The 14275-nt window shown below is 35.4% G+C and overlaps 1 protein-coding gene and 1 non-coding gene across 2 annotated transcripts in view; one reads left to right on the top strand and one right to left on the bottom strand.

Annotated features, from left to right (window-relative positions):
• Window positions 1-14275, bottom strand: part of TBC1D19 (TBC1 domain family member 19) — a 152272-nt gene that overhangs the window by 87381 nt on the left and 50616 nt on the right. The window contains exons 5-7 of the mRNA XM_024745549.1: window positions 3048-3122; window positions 1813-1876; window positions 595-641 (exon numbers count right to left, since the gene is read on the bottom strand). Coding sequence (XP_024601317.1) covers window positions 595-641; window positions 1813-1876; window positions 3048-3122 — 186 coding nt within the window. The remainder of the gene's footprint in view (window positions 1-594; window positions 642-1812; window positions 1877-3047; window positions 3123-14275) is intronic.
• Window positions 1319-1434, top strand: LOC112400052 (U5 spliceosomal RNA). The gene has a single exon (XR_003003359.1). It is a non-coding gene; the product is annotated as a U5 spliceosomal RNA (small nuclear RNA).

Genomic DNA, 14275 nt, shown 5'->3' with positions numbered 1-14275 from the left:
TGAATGCTCAATATGCCTCTCAAACTTAATTAAGCTCATCATCTTCACTAATGGACCTGTTTCTCCTCCTGTATTCTCTATCTCAAGGGCAAGTTACCTCTGCCCAATTACCCAATCTAGACACTTAAAGGTTATCTTTGTTTTTTTTTTTTTTCCTCGTGCTCCTTAGATCTAATCAGTTCCCAAATCTTCCTTAAAATCTCTCAAGTCTGTTGAATTCTTTCCATTTTGAATGCTGTTCTCTTAGTTCAGACCTTTATCATGCCTTGCCTGAACTATTAGAACAGGAAGGAAATAAAAAAGGAAACAATTCACTGAGCAACTATATGTGCCAGGAAGCAGGCTACATGATTTACAGTCACTATTTTTTAATCAAATCTTCCTGATTTGCTTCCCTCTAATTTTTCCACACTCCAATGTATTTTCCAAGAGCAATTTCCAAATATAATATAATCATGTTATTCCACCATTTCAGTGGCTCTGGGGCTTTTTACATGGTGATTCCTCTGCCTGGAGATATTTTTATACCATCATTTCTTTTGCATTTTTACCTCATTAATATATATATATATATATTTAGCCAATAGAACCTACCTCGAGAAAATCCTTAGGTGCATAAACAGGCCTGAAAAGGCTTAAATCTAGAATTAACAAGATAGATTAAAACAAAATTTCAATTATAACATAAAAATTCTTATTAATAATAAATTTTAATGATTCTTTCATATGTTGCTATGCAGCTAGATTAATTCAAACATTTGCAGAATATCAGTTATTTGTCATACATTGTGTTAAGTATTGGGCCAATAAAAATAAAAAGGTAGTCCCTTCCCTTGACAGCCTAGATGACATACTCTAGAGGAAATAAAGAGTCCCCCCTTTGATAAATTTGTAATAGATTATTTGTAGTTGAATTGAAAAACAATGTCAGTATAATATGAAAGTTCTATATGAGAATAGAGAATTCTATATGAGAATTCTCAAAGTACTTAGAATACAAACAATGCATTCTTAGTGAATTCCTGTAGTTGTATTGAACTGTTCTCCCTTTTGAACTTCTATAACACACTGCTCCTTTTATTATGGCACAATTTCTTGCCCAGTACCCACCCCCCTCAACTTTCTTTTAAGAAGGAGTGGTGAGGAATTATGTACATGTCTACCTAAACAATTTTATATATGTATCTGTTTATCATAGTAAATGTTACAGTTCTCACTCATTATATGTTTATAAAATTGATTGACTCAATTTTAAACATTAAAATGAACCAAAATAAATTCTTAAAAACATTTTAGAAGTATTAAAACTGTTCCACATATACCCTGGTTTCTCTTCAGATCAAATAAATCTCTTGCCTTTTACTAAAGATTTTCGTGGAGAGAAACAAATCTGAGTGTTTAATAAATTTTTTGAGGCCTTGCTTTGGTAGGGCTAGTAAAAAAAAACCCCAAAATTTTCCACATTTAATCCATCTTTAACATCTCAATGTAATTAAAGTTTGAAAAAGATTTGTCTATGAAATCCACTGAATGATTTAATCTACTCTTTTATAAAAATGTTTTCAAATGCTGCTTTAAAAAAAGATAACTGATTTAAATATCCTCAAAATAATGGAGAACACTGACCAAAGTTAGGAATTTTAAACTGCAAAGTAGAAGTTTAAACAAAAAAAATCAGATGATAGTAAATTAGTGGAGAGGGAAAGTTGCTGTCTTTCCAAAAAAATTGTTAATATTGTTATTTTGGATTCACAATTAAGAAGGCAATTTTTTTTTCCCACTACCACATTTTGAAAAGAGTTTTACATATACCTGGCTCATCAGTTCCCATTTCATTCCATTTATTGAGAAGTTCTTTCTGTTCTCCAACTGGCCTCTAAAAAAGGTAATTTTAAAATTGGTTTTGTTTTGTGAAGTTAAGCAATGAAGATGAAAAATAAGAATCAATACCTTATCTAAAAGCTTAAATAAGCTACCATAACACAAGAAAAAATAATTTCATTACATATGGTTAGCTTCTTAGGGAATTACACTTAAATTACATTATTTAACTATTACATTATACAGTAGTCTCAGTGGCTTTGTTACAATGTGGTGCTAATGAGTCCAAGAATAGAAGGTAAATGATCTGTGCTGGCTAGTAAAAGTTCACAAAGAAAAACTGCTCCTCAGCCACATACTACATCTCTTACCCCATCCAGCAATCTGAGAAATGCATTGCAAGGGGGACTGGCCAAGAGAGTGTGACTGTGAATCAGTAGCACCATCTTCCTATATGAAAGACAATATATTATACAATACTACATATTTAGACAGTTTTTCATATAAACTTATCTTTTTTTTTACACCATCCTTCTGGTGCCTTCAGTGACTTGTGCTTGGATATTATCCAAAGTACATTCACTATATCCTGTCCAACAGCAGGAAATAAATAGCAGGTTTGGAGAATGAAGTGAAGAGAAACGTTCTCTCCTACTCATGAGCAGCTATAAAGAATCCAGAATATTTCTCAAGTGGCTTTTCTCTCCTTTTTCACCTCTCCCCTCTCAAAGCCCAGAGTGACAGATAAATGTTGAGTATTAGATCTAAATAGTTCTGCAGAGATGACAAATCATTCAAGTAAGGAGACTAAAGGTAATTAAAACCTTTAAAGTGTATTTATAAGACAAATCTCCAAATCACCTATACTGCAGAGTCTATATTTATTCTCAAGATATAGGTTTATTACAAAAAGCACTACGGCATACATAATAGAAACCTATATAAACTACATCCACATAATTGGCCTTTCACAGATTTTTGTTTCAAAACAAACTGATATACTAGTAATAAAAAAAGATAAATCTGCCTGACAGTTATTTCATGATACTTCCTAGTACTTGATTCACAAAAAAATACTTAAATGTTAGAAGTACTTTCCGTGCTCTGTGGTGACTTAGATGGGTGGGAGGGAGGTCCAAGAGGGAGGGGATATATGTATACATAATAGCTGATTCACTTCGTTGTAAAGCAACTATACTCCAATCAAAAAAAAAAAAAAAAAGTACCTTTCGTGCCAATGGGATACTCAATTCAGTGCACATACTATTTAAACTCTTCAAAATTCTTTTTTCCCAACTTCCCTGAAACATAAGGAACAATCTATTATTATTTCTGGTTAACAGTACCAAAACTGATTTTAAAACATTAAAGATGTTATGAGCTATATAGAAATGGTGAAGTTGGTTGAGATTGGTTATCTTTATTCATTAGTTTACTCAACAAATATTGATTACTGCCTACTATGTGCTGGATACTATCCTTTACGCTGTGAAGTAAGCTGTGAGTAACAGAAAGTCTCCGTCCTCATGGAACTGACGTTCTACTGGAGGACGGGAATGAAGATAGACAAAAAAAATAAATCAACAATCAGATGGTGATAAACATTACAAGGGAAAACAGCAGATAGTAAAAAGGTAAGTTAGATTTAAGCATTTTATAAATGTTTGATACTCAGGAATCCCATTAATGACCTAGTAAAATAAAATTTTACAGAAATTGTTATATTATAATTTTTCCAAACATGATATTTTACCCTAAATACTTCATCATGAATTTTCTAAGAATAAGAACTTTCTCCTACCTAACCACATTACCATTGTCACACCTAAAAACACTAACAATAATATTTCATATTATCTAATATTTAGTCCATATTCAAAAATTTCCAATTATCCCCAAAAATGTCTTTATATTTTTTAAAGTCCTGGATCCATTAAAATTGAATGTATTACATTACATTTGGTTGTTATGTCTCATTCCTTGTAGCTTAATCTGGAGTGCTTTCATCCTTTTCTTTTTCATAGCAACTTTTTTGAGGAGTCCAGACCACTCGTCTTTTATGTATCACAATCTGGATTGGTCTTACTACTTTTTCACAGTATTTATTACATTTCTTGTAAACTTGAAATAATAAGTTAATTTTAATGGTCAGTCATAAATGGATTACCCATATATACCATATTTTAGTAAACTATTCTTTTTAATGCCAAGCTAAAATGCCGTAATTTTTGGTCTTTTTATTAAAATATGCCTACAGACCACTTCTGACTCACTAAAACCAAAATAAAATAATGCCAAAGCTCCAAAATTTAACCCAAGTGAGGAGAAAAGGAGAGAATTATATATTACATTACCCATAAAGGACAGTTACAACCAGACAATAAAAGCAGAATAATAATAGCTCCATTATGTGATTGTTATAAAGATTAAAGTACTTTGAACAGTGACACAATAATGATAATCATTCAATAATTGATAGCTTTTACTACAGCTATCATTATTCAGAGCTTCTTCTTTAATACACATATTTAAATACATTACTCTCTATCTGGAATAAACCCTCCATGCTCTCCTCCCATCCCAACATACTCATTCCTACATTATCTGAATAAATTTTATTCACCTTCCAGGTCTTTACCTCTATTAAGCCTTCTCTTACCTGGCCCCTCATCCCAGATAATATTCGGTACCTTTGTTTATGAGTTCTCAAAGCACCTCTTCCTTCACCTATCATAGCACATATCACACTTTGTCTAGCACATAATAAATTCTCAATAATTGAACAGATTTTACCCTAAGTTATGTTGCAAGCATTTAAAAATAATCTGATACAACTGCCTAAGCAACAAATGAACAGGAAAAAAATCATCTATAGGAGGAATACAGAACTGTGTGAAATGCATGAGGCTTAATTTACTAAATATGTAGAAATAGGTTTTCAAGAATAAAAGAATACTCTTAATATACTGCATGAAATACTGCCCATACCGTGTGACCCCACCTCCTTCCCACCCTGGGCAGGTAACCCGGCCCCGCCCCAGCTGTGGCCCCTGGCTGCAGAGAAGTCTGAAACGCAGGTGCCCTGCCAGGGCCTGAGTGGCCATCCCCCCCACCGCCGGCAGACCCGGAGCACCCTGTACAGGGGACACAGGTTCGATCCCTGTCCAGGAAGATCCCACATGCCACAGAGCAACTAAGCCCGTGCACCACAACTACTGAGCCTGCGCTCTAGAGCCCGTGAGCCACAACTACTGAAGCCCATGCTCCAGGAGCCCATACTCCGCAACAAGAGAAGCCACTGCAATGAGAAGCCCGCAAACCACAACGAAGAGTAGCCCCCGCTCACCACAACTAGAGAAAGCTCACGCGCAGCAACAAAGACCCAATGCAGCCAAATAAATAAATAAAATTTTTTTAATTGCATGAAATACCCCCAAAACGAATTCCATTTACTGGCTTATTTTCAATTCTTTCTCTTTTCTTTTCTTTTTTTTTAACTGTAAAAAGTTCTCTTAGATCCAAGACTTAAAATACATTTAGGTACATTATTCATGACCAAACTTTAATTATTGCAATATAACCCCCTTCCACCCTCAACATCCTTATCCCCAATTTATCTAGATAAATCTTATTCAACGTTCAGATCTCAGCTTAAAAATAATTTCCTCTAATAAGCCTTCTGTCACTTACTCCCCCAACTCCAGATTATTGGGGGAGCAGGTATGAGAAAGTTTAATTTAAAAAACTGTTAATTTTAATTCAGCCATTACTATAAAACTAAAATTTGCATAAGATTAAAAAGTCAATCCCTGAATTTGTATTACTTATCCTATTATATAAAAAACTAAATTTCTAGCTATTGAATTATGATTCCAAAAATTCTCATTTTCAACCACTAATAAGAGGGCTCTTGAGTTGATAAAAAGAAAATAACTCTAAGATATAAAAACAAAATTAAAGTTACAAGAGACATCAATGTGTGGCTTATACACTGTGCATATTTTCAAGACTGCAATACACTATTTTAATACAACATAAAACCTACTAAAAACTCAAACATGAAGACCGTTTAAAATAGAATGATACTTTCTGTAATTATACCTTGATAAGATATTCTGAAACATATTTATCTTATCCTTTAAAAAATTATTCTAACAAAAACATCTCTCCAGGTGTTTTCAGTAAAGTACAATTTCAAGTGATTAATCATAGTTCTCCTAAATGGATATTCCACTTTACCAAGTATTTCAACTTACCAAATTTAAATTTAATGTTACATGTAATATATAGAGAAACTAGTTAAGAAAAAAGTTACAAAGAAAAGAAATTAGATATTAGAAGAAAGCATTCTGAATGAAAATAATTTAGGAAACAGAGCTATGTGATTTTCATGTGTTTACATGTGTTATTTTATTAATCCTGTGAGATATGTATCATTACTCTCATTTTACAAATGAGGAAACTTTTTAAAAGAACACCTGAGAGTAGAATGGAAAAGAATATTAAGAACTGAAGCAATGCTGCACAAAGTTTTACTCAATTATTTTTTCTGTGCTCTGCAACTAAAGCAGAAACTTGGAAATGGGGACTTCCCCGGTTGTCCAGTGGTAAAGAATCTGCCTTACAATGCAGGAGATGCGGGTTTGATCCCTGGTTGGGGAACTAAGATCCCACATGTCATGTGGCAACTAAGCCCGCGCACCACATCTACTGAGCTTGCCCGCCTCAGCGAGAGAGCCTGCGTGCCACAAACTATAGAGCCCATGCACTCTGAAGCCCACGTGCCACAACTACAGAGCCCACATGCTCTGAAGCCTGAGCACCACAACTAGAGAGAAACCCATGCACCACAACAAAGAGCCCATGCACAACAACGAAAGATCCTGCATGCCGCAACTAAGATCTGATGCAGCCAAAAACAAAAAAAAAGGAAACTTGGAAATGATCCAGAAGAGAAGAACAACTTAAAACTGAAAGAAGGAAAGAGGAAAAGGATGTTCAATTCAGAAAAAATCAAATTTTTATGGCTAGAAAAGGGGGAAATGAGGTGTAACAGCTGAGTTTTCAAATAATGAAAAGACACAGATTCAACAAATGTTTATTGTGCACCTATTAAACACATGTCACTAAAAGATGAATGAAACAGCATCCCTGTAGTGAGGGTGGGGAGGATAAGACAGAAACAAATAATACAAGCTGCAAAAAGTTCATAAGGGCTACACCAGTCTATATGTCACAAACCAAAGAAAACATAAAACAATAAGCAAGCAATAGGAAGCCAGGTATATCAAAACTTCTAGTTGACAACAGAACACATACCACTTCCTTGAAAATCCTAAAAATAATGAAAGAAAAGCGACCCCAGTGGTTGGCCACTTCCCTACTCTCTGTTCCATATCTATGGCAAGGTTGGCAGGATTTTTCCAAGGTACGCCTTGCAAGAACTTCAGTCAGATGGCCAGAAGTCATTTCATAGATGTCTTGGATGGTCAGAGAAATCATTTGCTCAGACATCAGGAATAGTAATAGGATTTCCTGACAATGAGGGAAATCCAAGATGAAGCAAGCGGCTGCTTTTAAGCTGGGTCATCCTCAAGAACTCTAATCTTGAGTAAGTGGTATTCATTCATTCCTTTGTCTCACTGACTAACATGTACTGAATGCTTTCTATCTATAAAGCACAAAGCTCAGACCAGTGAGTAAATGTTATAAGGAGCATGTAACCATTTAACACAAGCAAGAAACTTTCCAACAAGTAAGAAGACTTAATCAAAATGGGTTAAGTCAGTGAAATTGTGAATTCCCTGTTTCCAGAAGCTCTCCACCAAAAGGAGACGAACTCTAGAGGTTGGACTGGATAAATGTGAAGGTCCACTTTAGCTCCAGTTTTACAGATACTTAATTTTTCTCAGGTCCTATTTCTGGAGGTGAATAAATAAGCTCTAAGTCTCAAAACTAAATGCTCAAAAAAAATCATAGTTATTTCTATGTTATTATTTAAGTAAAAATTTCAGTGTGTACCTAGCACCAAAAAAAAGTAGAAGTAGCAAATAAGTTATTGAAAAATGACAGTGCGTTAATACAAAATAAGAAGAAAGTAATAGTTTCTACCCCAAAGACTTATAAAAGAAAGATCTTTTAAAATGTTGTTTAAAAGGAAAATGAATGGCATTTTACATTTAAATGTTTAAATAGGAAGACATTACCTTTTACCTAAACCCATATCCTCTCTAAATGAAATTATTGTTGCATTCTAATCAGTTTCCCTAATAATTGGAATCTATGGTATTAACTCAAAGTATTTCAAGAGTTTTATAAATACAGTAGTTTCTAAGCCATGAGAGGCAAAAGATTCACAAAAGAACTGCAACTGTATTGAAATCTTTAAATGGGTAGTAACTATCACCTTGTTACTTTTTCATAGTAATGAAAATAAATAAGAAGTCATTTAAAAATACATAATAAATATATATTTATTTTCTCCGATTATAAAAGTAACACATTTATTCAAGATAGTTGGAAAAACAATAATATGTAAAGAATAAAATAATAAATAAGCACTCATAGATTTCAATCAGCCAAAATAACCACTGTTACCATTTTATTCTCTTCATTTTTTTCTATGCATGAATGTGTACAATTGAGATGTATATGTGTGTATGAATATACACACGCATATATATATACATTTAATTAAAGCAGAATTATTTTGTTTTTATACTTTGCTTTTCCATTTAAGATTATATCATATGCAATTTCCCATGTCATTATATTTCTTCAAAAATGTCATTTCTGATGCCTGTATAACATTGTCTTTTGGAGTTTCCATGTTATATTTAAGCAGGCCCTATTGCTGTTCGTTTAGATGCCTTAAAATTTTTTACTATTATCATGAACATGAATTTCTGTGTTTCTCTGATTCTTTCCTTTAGGGTCTGAGAAATGAAATTACTAGGGATAAGGGTATGAATATTTTCTAAAAGGGAATACTTTGCAGTTTTTGATTATTCAATTCATTCATTATTTTAAAAAAAATATCTATTGAGCGTCTACCATGGGCTAGGCACTATGCCAGATGTTGCAGATATAATTGTGAAAAGAGAGACACTGGCCCTGCTCTACAGAATCTAGTGATGATACAGACAACCCAAGTATTGTGGTGGGAAGTATAGGGTGCCTCCCATGTGGAAGATTGGAGAAACAGGATAAATATCTGAGTATCTGAGAACTAGGGGTCAGAAGTCCTTCCTAAAGAAACTATCATCTAACACAGGACCTGAAGAATATGCAGAAGTTAGCCAAAAATATGTGGGATTTGAGGGTAGGCAGTTTTGGGTAGAAGCAACAGCATGAGCACAGGTTCTCCTGCTGGGGAACAACTGAGGAGATCAAGGATGACTAGAGAGAGAGAACATACGTGTGTGGAAGTGGGCATGGGAGTGGCAGTAGGGGGAGGGACAATGTGAGGAGGCAAAAGATGAGACCTGAACAGTAAAAAGGGGCAAGATCACTTATAGCCTTTTAAGCAAAAGTAAGGAATTGGAGCTCTATCCTAAAAGTCTTAGAGGTTTTAAGAAATGGAGTGACAATACAGAAGGCAGAAAGGCCAATTAGGAAGGGGATGTGAATTGAAGTAATATAAAACTAGCAAAATTCTCATTTTTGCTAAGGTTACTCGATTGACAGTGAATAGGATAAATTCAACCACACAGCACGTCTTGAGTTTGTCTGAGCATTTCTGGACTGGATACAGAAATAGGCTAAATATCGTCAGGTAGTGTAGATTCTGGAGCGGCTGTCCAAGATTCAAATTCCAGGTCTTCCACTGAGTAGTTTGGTAAAGTTGGCCCCATCTAAGACCGTAAGAGTGACCCATTTCATAGAGTCAGCATAAATATTAAATGAGTGAATACTTGTAAAGTACTAGAATGGTACCTGGCACGTAATTAGAGCTCTATGTGCTTACTACTATTATTTCACAAGAAAACTTATGCACTTATATTTATCACACTGCATATAAGTTTCTTCAAATATTGCTTCCTGTGAAAGGTGTAGCAAAATAGTTCCCAAAGTATTTTACATGGAAATAGATTACATAAGTTTGAACAACACTAGATTAAATAAAAATTAAACAGTTTCTTTATTGCAGAAACTCTCTGAGCTGTTAACATGCCCAAAGAAATTGTAAGCAACAAAATTAAGGAGAATTAGATTTTAAAAAAGTATAAAATAAATATCCATGAGTCCCTACTGATAAAAATAAATGATTGAATATATAAATAAATGGGGGAGAGGAGACAACTCTTCTATGAAGAAGAATTCCAAATAATTTCTGTAGATACTACCCCCCTCAGGGAGGTGGAACATAACTTCTCAAGGGTGGACCATGACTTCCTTCCAGACGGTACAGTATACATACAAAGTGGGGGGGTGAAGAGTAGCTTTACAGTGGAAAAACCTCACAAATAATACCTCAATCAGGCAATCAAGGTCAACATCAACAGTGATATATCATACTGATTGTATATACCATGATATAATCTAATAACTATAAATGGCATTTTATATCTGTGATCTTCCTCCAAAAAACCCACAACCCTAGTCTAATAATGAGAAAAACATCAGACAAATTCCAAGAGAGGGATATTCTACAAAATACCTGACCAGTACTTCTCAAAACTGTCAAGGTCATCAAAAACAAGGAAAGTCTGAGAAACTGGCATAGCCAAGAGGAGCCTAAGGAGACGTGACAACCAAATGTAATGTGGTATCCTGGATGGAATCCTAAAACAGAAAAAGGATATGAGGTTAAAACTAAGGAAATCTGAATAAAGTATAACTTTAGTTATTAATACTGTATTAATATTAGTTCACTAAGTGTAACAAATGTACCATAGTAATGTGAGATGTTAATAGGGAAACTGGGTACGGGTTCCATGGGAACTCTCTGTACCGTCTTCTCAATTTTTCTGTAAATCTAAAACCCTTGTAAAAAATCAAGTCCACTAAAAATAATAAATTGTGATTCACCAAGAGGAAAACAATGTGTACTTCCATCTCTAAACTTATTTGTCCCTGGAACCCCCTTTTATGGAGCATCTCTCAGGGCTAGGATTCAGCATAAAACACTCTGGAAAATGCTGATGCAGTATAAGGAGCCTCTTCCCCTCAGAATTGAAGGTACATAAGGAGAAAGACAGATTGAAAGTTGGTAGTTATAAAATTTAGTAGTGAGGGACCTTCAAGATGGCAGAGGTGAAATTAAAACCTTTACAGACAAGCAAAAGAGAATTCAGCACTACCAAACCAGAATTACAACAAATCCTAAAGGAACTTCGCTGGGCAGGAAACACAAGAGAAGGAAATGACCTACAAAAACAATCAGAGGAGTAAGATGTGGAGATTACCTTCCTCCCCACAAATATATCAAAAAAACATCTACATGTGGAACAATGCCTGCAGAACACTTACTGAACATTGGCAGAAGACCTCAGACTTCCCAAAAGGCCTGAATGAGCAAGAGCCCGCTAATCAGCCGCTGTTTTAACCCGTTCCTGTCTGGGCAGGAACAGATGCCTGAGGGTGACCCACACACAGACATGGGGCCAAAACCAAAGTTGAACTCCAGGAGTTGTGCGAACAAAGAAGAGAAAGGGAAATTTCTCCATGCAGCTTCAGGAGCAGCAGATTAAATCCCCATAATCAACTTGAGGTACCCTGAATCTGTGGAATGCCTGAATAGACAACATCCCAAAATGGAGGCGGAGGACTTTGGGAGCAACTGCAGACTTGGGCTTTGCTGTCTGCAACTGACTTGTTTCTGATTTTTATGTTTATCTTAGTTTAGTTTTTAGCACTTGTTATCATTGGTAGATTTGTTTATTGGTTTGGTTACTCTCTTTTTTAAAATTATTATTTATTTTAATAATTTTATTTATTTATTTATTTTAAATTTATTTTTCTTTCTTACCAGTGGGATGCAGCAAAAGCAGTTCTAAGAAGGAGGTTTATAGCAATACAATCCTACCTCAGGAAAGAAGAAACATCTCATATCAACAACCTAAACGTACACCTAAAGCAATTAGAGATTTATTATTTATTTTAATAATTTTATTTATTTATTTATTTTAAATTTATTTTTCTTTCTTTTTTTTTCTCCCTTTCCTTCTGAGCCGTGTGGCTGACAGGGTCTTGGTGCTCCAGGCCATATCAGGCCTGAGCTTCTGAGGTGGGAGAGACAAGTTCAGGACACTGGACCACAGGAGACCTCCTGGCCCCATGTAATATCAATCAGCGAGAGCTCTCCCAGAGATCTCAGTCTCAATGCTAAGACCCAGCTCCACCCAACGGCCAGCAAGTTCCAGTGCTGGATGCCCCATGCCAAACAACTAGCAAGACAGGAACACAACCCCACCCATTAGCAGAGAGATTGCCTAAAATCATACTAAGTTCACAGACACCTCAAAACACACCACTGGATGTGGTCTGGGCCACCAGAAAGACAAGATAACCCCCCACTCACCAGAACACAGGCACCAGTCCCCTCCACCAGGAAGCCTACACAACCCACTGAACCAAACTCACCCACTGGGGGCAGACACCAAAAACAATGGGAATTATGAACCTCCAGTCTGAGAAAAGGAGACCCCCAAACACAGTATGTTAAACAAAATTAGAAGACAGAGAAATATGCAGCAGGTGAAGAAGCAGGGAAAAAACCCAGCAGACCAAACACATGAAGAGGAAATAGGCAGTCTACCCGAAAAAGAATTCAGAGTACATCATTCTCAATGGTGAAAAACTGAAACTATTTCCTCTAAGATCAGGAACAAGACAAAGTTGCCCACTCTCACCACCTTTATTCAACATAGTTTTGGAAGTTTTAGCCACAACCATCAGAGAAGAAAAAGAAATAAAAGGAATCCAAATCAGAAAAGAAGAAGTAAAGCCGTCACTGTTTGCAGATGACATGATACTATATAGAGGATCCTAAAGATGTTACCAGAAAACTATCAGAGCTACTCAATGAACGTGGTAAAGTAGCAGGATACAAAATTAATGCACAGAAATCTCTTGCATTCCTATACACTAATGGTGAACAATCTGAAAGAGAAATTATGGAAACACTCCCATTTACCACTGCAACAAAAAGAATAAAATACCTAGGAATAGACCTACCGAAGGAGACAAAAGACCTGTATGCAGAAAACTATAAGACACTGATGAAAGAAATTAAAAATGATACAAACAGATGGAGAGATATACCATGTTCTTGGATTGGAAGAATCAACATTGTGAAAATGACTATACTACCCAAAGCAATCTACAGATTCAATGAAATCCCTGTCAAACCACCAATGGCATTTTTCACAGAACTAGAACAAAAAATTTCACAATTTGTATGGAAACACAAAGACCCCGAATAGCCAAAGCAATCTTGAGAGTGAAAAACAGAGCTGGAGGAATCAGGCTCCCTGACATTGGACTATACTACAAAGCTATAGTAATCAAGAGAGCATGGTACTGGCACAAAAACAGAAATATAGATCAATGGAACAGGATAGGAAGCCCAGAGATAAACCCACGCACATATGGTCACCCTATCTTTGATACAGGAGGCGAGACCATACAATGGAGAAAAGACAGTGTCTTTAATAAGTGATGCTGGGAAAACTGGACAACGACATGTAAAAGAATGAAATTAGAACATTCCCTATCACCGTATACAAAAATAAATGCAAAATGGATTAAAGACCTAAATGTAAGGCCAGACACTATATAACTCTTAGAGGAAAACATAGGCATAACACTCTATGACATAAATCACAGCAAGATCCTTTTTGACCCACCTCCTAAAGAAATGGAAATAAAAACAAAAATAAACAAATGGGACCTAATGAAACTTAAAAGCTCTTGTACAGCAAAGGAAACCATAAACAAGATGAAAACAAACCCTCAGAGTGGAAGAAAATATTTGCAAACGAAGCAACTGACAAAGGATTAATTTCCACAATATACAAACATCTCATGCAGCTTAATATCAAAAAAACAAACAACCCAGTCCAAAAATGAGGAGAAGACCTAAATGGACATTTCTACAAAGAAGATATACAGATTGTCAACAAACACATGAAAGACTGCTCAACATCACTAATAATTAGAGAAATGCAAATCAAAAGCACAATGAGGTATCACCTCATAATGGTCAGAATGGTCATCATCAAAATATCTACAAACAATAAATGCTGGAGAGGGTGTGGAGAAAAGGGAACCCTCTTGCACTGTTGATGGGAATGTAAATTGATACAGCCACTATGGAGAACAGTATGGAGGTTCCTTAAAAAACTAAAAACAGAACTACCATATGACCCAGCAATCCCACTACTGGGCATATACCCTGAGAAAACCATAGTTCGGAAAGAGTCATGTACCACAATGTTCACTGCAGCTCTAT

Source organism: Neophocaena asiaeorientalis, unplaced genomic scaffold (genome assembly GCF_003031525.2).
Source record: "Neophocaena asiaeorientalis asiaeorientalis breed wild unplaced genomic scaffold, Neophocaena_asiaeorientalis_V1.1 scaffold397, whole genome shotgun sequence".
NCBI lineage: Eukaryota > Metazoa > Chordata > Mammalia > Artiodactyla > Phocoenidae > Neophocaena > Neophocaena asiaeorientalis.
This window is presented reverse-complemented; position numbering and strand designations above follow the sequence as displayed.